The sequence below is a fragment of the Octopus bimaculoides genome, chromosome 1 (genome assembly GCF_001194135.2).
Source record: "Octopus bimaculoides isolate UCB-OBI-ISO-001 chromosome 1, ASM119413v2, whole genome shotgun sequence".
NCBI lineage: Eukaryota > Metazoa > Mollusca > Cephalopoda > Octopoda > Octopodidae > Octopus > Octopus bimaculoides.
The window spans coordinates 138,995,605-139,000,650 of NC_068981.1; the positions used below are offsets into that span (position 1 = coordinate 138,995,605).

Genomic DNA, 5,046 nt, shown 5'->3' on the forward strand with positions numbered 1-5,046 from the left:
TCTCACTCGAAAATCCTACGGGAGCCAGTCAGGCGGTACTGGCAACGGCCATGCTCAAAATGGTGCATCTCATGTGCCACCCGCACAAGAGCCAGTCCAGGGGCACTGGCAACGATCTTACTTGGCTTGCCGGGTCTTCTCACGCACAGCACATTTCCAAAGGTCTCAGTCAGTAGTCATCGCCTCGGTGAGGCCCAATGTACGAAGGTCTTGCCTCACCACCTCAGCCCAGGTCTTCCTGGGCCTACCTCTTCCACGGGTTCCCTCAACTGTTAGGGTGTGGCACTTTTTCACGCAGCTATCCTCATCCATTCTCACCACATGTCCATACCAGCGCAATCGTCTCTCTTGCACACCACAACTGATGGTGTGCAAGAGAGACGATTGATATATATATATATATATAAAACAGATCAACATCAGTAATTAATTTTGAAGACTTACACTTATTCTGTTGGGTACTTTTGCCAAACTGCTATGTTGTGAGGACATAAACAAACTAATACTGGTTGTTAAGCAATGGTGTGGAGAGAAAAAGGATACTCATAAATATATATATATAGACACGCACACACACACACAAACATACATATACAAACACATACAAATACACACACATGTACAAACACACATGCACGCACAAGTGATAAACATCTACACAGTTTCTGTCTACCAAAGTCACTCACAAGGCATTAGTCAACCCAGAGATATGGAAGACACTTGCCCAAGGTACCACATGGTGCGGCTGACCATGAAACCTTGTGGTTGCAAAGTGAGTCTCAACCACATGGCCATACCTGCACCCATACATGTGAACACTGAACATGTACGTTATATGAAATAAGTATACACATTTTAGTATGTTGAATATATATGAGGACAATAGTGAAGGTGTGTAGGCAAGTGGTTACGATGTTAGGCACCTAATCCTAACACCATACACTCAATTCCTGGGCTGGGCAGCACATTCCATCCTTGAGCAAGGCACTTCATTTCACATTGTTCCAGTTTACTCAGTTGAAATAAGTAACAGCCCAGTGTTGAATCAGACCCTGACTCCTCTCTCCCTCTCTCCCCAACTGTTACATCCTGGATGTTTCAGCTGAGTCAAAGATGGGAAAGACCAAGAGGATATTGACAGTCATCTAAAATAACCATCGAAAGGCTAATACAGATACATGCTAACATGTAGTTCTACTATTACATATATGGTTATATACCATCATTATGGCAATCTAATGTAATACAAGAGAAATTCAGAATCTGGCAGGAGAAAACATTTCAAGTAATATATAGACAACAACAAATAAGAAAGAGAGCCAACAGAATCATTAGCATGCCAGGCAAAATGCTTAATAGCATTTCATCCATCTTTGTGTTCCAAGTTCAAATTCTGCAGAGGTCGCCTTTGCCTTTCATCCTTTCAGGATTTATAAAATAAGTACCTGCAATTGATTTACCACCCCACTCAAATTGCTGGCCTTGTGATAAAATTTGAAACCAATATATAGACAAGAAATACAATACTAGGGCAGGTAAGGACATACAAACAGAAATGGTAGATAAGCATTCTTGAATGTACAGAGCAGATATGTGCATGCACCGTGTAGCTAGACTATGAGGCATTATCACTTACCGTATCAAAATTCCTCCGCAATGTGAAAATCCCCATGTTGTCTTTGAAGGTGTCACCAATTGTGCTAAGGACTTGATATTTAATTGCTAAAGCCATCATGTGCTCCTCTGCAGGAATATGTTGATCGCTCATCACTGACCATTTTGTCAGTAATTCATCAGTAATCTAAGAAAAGAAACAGTTTAGATTGGATAATTCAACATTCATTTGCTTTCATCAAGAAAGATTGTACAACTCAGAGAGAAATGACAAGAAAATGAAATAAAAGTTCACTGATGAATAAGATAACTTCTTGAAAAATAAGATAATGGGCTTTATTTTACATGTGGAGAAGACCAATTTTTATAAGTTTGCTCTGGCACCACAACACTACAATCTTTATCTTCTTCCTAGCTATTCCTACCCACTCTTATATAATATGAGGTAGCCATGTATCTCTTCTATAGCAAGACACCTGTGCTTGTTCCTCTATCATACTTAAACCTCTCAATACCTGGCACAAAGCCACTCTCAAATACTACCCCCTGCTTGTCGAAGAAGCTTTTTCTGGATCTTTTCCATCTTGCAAGTTACTTAGCAACTACATTAGTGCCAGTGGCATGAAAAAAGCACCCAGCACACACTATAAAGTTGTTGGTAGTAGGAAGAGCCAAATCTAACATTGGAGTTTAACGAATCCTCTCAAACCATCCAACCCATGACAACACAGAAAACAGATGTTAAACAATGATAATGATGGTGATGAGAAGAACAGTTAAGTGAACTTTAATTCTAGTATCAAAATGTAATTTACTTCTTGGACTCAAGAAAAATAAATGGTAAAGTTAGCTCTGGTAAGATTTGAAACTGTAACAGAAAAGGATCTAACTAAATGCATTTCGTCAAACACTCCATGTCAGCCATCCTGGTTATTTTGTATTGTAAATGGTGAAGTGGACATCAGAAATTACATGTTTCCAATGAGTCGATTACTGGTTCACTGCATTTCTGGCAAGAGCAACAAGGGAGTGCCTGTATCTTGGTGTAGAACACACATCACAAGAACTTCATTCAAGAAGTACTGGTTGACCAGTTTTCTCGAAGTTTACATTCTTTGTTAATAGAGGTACATCATGTCCCTCAGTAACAACAGTACTAGAAAGAACAGCGTCTGGAAGGGCATCCAGCTATAAAACACGACTACAATGTCTCTCCCAACCCATGCCTGCATGGAAAAACAAATATGAAAACAATGGTTATACAACGTATTCATACACATGGGCACAATAGCCTTCTAGTTTTTCTCTACCAAATTCCATTCACAAGAAAAGCGGTGAACGTTTCAAGGGAGGTAACTCACATCAAACTTAGAGCAAGGCCATTTAAAATAAAACGGAAACGGGTTTTATAATTACTACTGTTATATCAAAGACTGGGTTTCAGAGTGAACTTATGCCAAGCTGAAATATGTTCCAAAGCTGTTATAAGCCATCCAACTATCACATTTCCTATCCCCATATAAATAGCAACCTTGTCGTCTAAGGAAGAAATATCTATTCATATAATCAGAGAACAAGCACTGTAGATGTAAATTTAATTTCTAGTGAGTGAGTTGGCAGAGTCATCAGAGCAACAGATGAGATGCCTAATAGAATTTCTTCCAGCTTCTTACTTTCTGAGTTCAAACCCTGCTAAGCTCAACTTTACTTTTTATTCTTCTATGGTCAATATATAAAAGTGCTGGTCTAAGGCAGTGCACTGGCAGAAATGTCAGAACAATGGACAAGATGCTTTGCCATATTTGTTCCAGCTCTTTGCATTCTGAGCTCAAATTCCTCTTATGCCTACCCACATAGTAAACTTAAATTTGTCACCCATTCTAACACCATCACCTGGTCTTTGTTTTTTACTCAATTGCAAGCGGTCAGGTCAAGTGTCCAGTTTGAGAGTAACTTCCTCACACACACACCCCTACTGCCCCATTTCAGAAGCCCTGTAAAATATTGAAAAAAAAAAAAAAAGTTTGGATAATGATTGAAACAAAGTTACAAAACCTTAATATATCATCTGCTTCTTCTTCTTCCAGTCAACTCTGCACTAACCACTTTGTTCTTTCCAGAATGTTAGCCCTTCAAAATTCCCTTCATACTCATGGCTTTCTTCTGCAGCAATCAACTTGCAAGCATTCGTAAATTTCAACAGCATCAAGATTTCATCAGTCTCAACAAGGCTATGAAATGTATGAGCAAGCCACTCCCTTCCTCCAGACACAATAATTTTTCTTGCACTTTCACTTGTTTCAGTCATCTGACTGTAGCCATGCTGGAGCACTGCCTTATAAAGGGCTTTAGTCAAAGAAATCGACCCCCAAGACTTATTCTTTATAAGCTTAGTACTTCTTCTATTGAACTCTTTTGCCAAACTGCTAAGCTATGGGGACATAAACACACCAGGGCGATCTTTCGATACCAGTCCGAAATATCGGCCTTTTCCGTAACACCCGCACGATCTTCACTAGGGTGTTAGGGTTAGGGTTTTAGAGTTAGGTTAGGGTTAGGGTTAAGAGAGATAGAGAGGGAGAGAGAGAGGGAAGGTATGTTTTTTTTGTTTTTGCTTGTTGTTTGCTGTTTACCACAGCCACTGTGGTAAGTAGCATGCCAACTTCAAAAGAAATTGCGCTCTCTCTATCTCTTTCGAGTCCTTTCCCACTTCCCTAACCCAACACTTTTTACGGAAAATGCCAAAGTGATGTAAATAAACACACGTGGTCTAAATGACATTTTTCGGACTACTACCAAAGGATCACCACACACCAGCATCAGTTGTCAAGTGATAATGAACAAATTTATTAGAGAAAAAGTTATAGAAAGTTTTCTGATAAGTGGGAGATAAACAGGAGCAAAATTGTGATCTATTGTATAGTATAATGAAAATAATTCAAGTAAGAATTGGTTGACTCAGTATGAAGTGGGTATAAAAATGCATGATTGAGAGTTTCAGGTTATGAAAATTCATTTCAAATGACTTAAGAACATGAAATACCTTTGCTATAATGGTGGAATGGATTTTGATAGAATTTTCATTCAAAGACTTTGTATACTTAATTCTGCGTTGCTTTCCTGATTCATCACCGTTAAAAAGGCTTTCTGATCCCAAAAGTGGTTCAAACAGCAAGTAGACTTCACCTAAAATGTTTGAAAAAAATTATAATAGAAATATTGAGCAAACAACAATAACACAAACTACCACAAGCAGAAATAGAAAATAAGTGAAATTTAAAAAAATAAAATGGTTGGTAAATATTTAATAATAAATACTTCAGAATTTTAAATTCAGATATATGTGGATTATTTCACTATTACATTAAAATTCCAAGTTCAAAGTCTACTGTGAACAGGTATCATGGAACCCCGAGGTTTAGAAAAGGACTG

General features: G+C 38.3%; 1 protein-coding gene across 1 annotated transcript in view; it reads right to left on the bottom strand.

Annotated features, from left to right (window-relative positions):
• The window catches only part of LOC106870675 (cytochrome P450 20A1), a 33,549-nt gene that overhangs the window by 15,868 nt on the left and 12,635 nt on the right, over positions 1 to 5,046 (bottom strand). Inside the window, exons 4-5 of the mRNA XM_014916829.2 lie at positions 4,658 to 4,800; positions 1,637 to 1,801 (exon numbers count right to left, since the gene is read on the bottom strand). Of these exons, the coding sequence (XP_014772315.1) occupies positions 1,637 to 1,801; positions 4,658 to 4,800 (308 nt within the window). The remainder of the gene's footprint in view (positions 1 to 1,636; positions 1,802 to 4,657; positions 4,801 to 5,046) is intronic.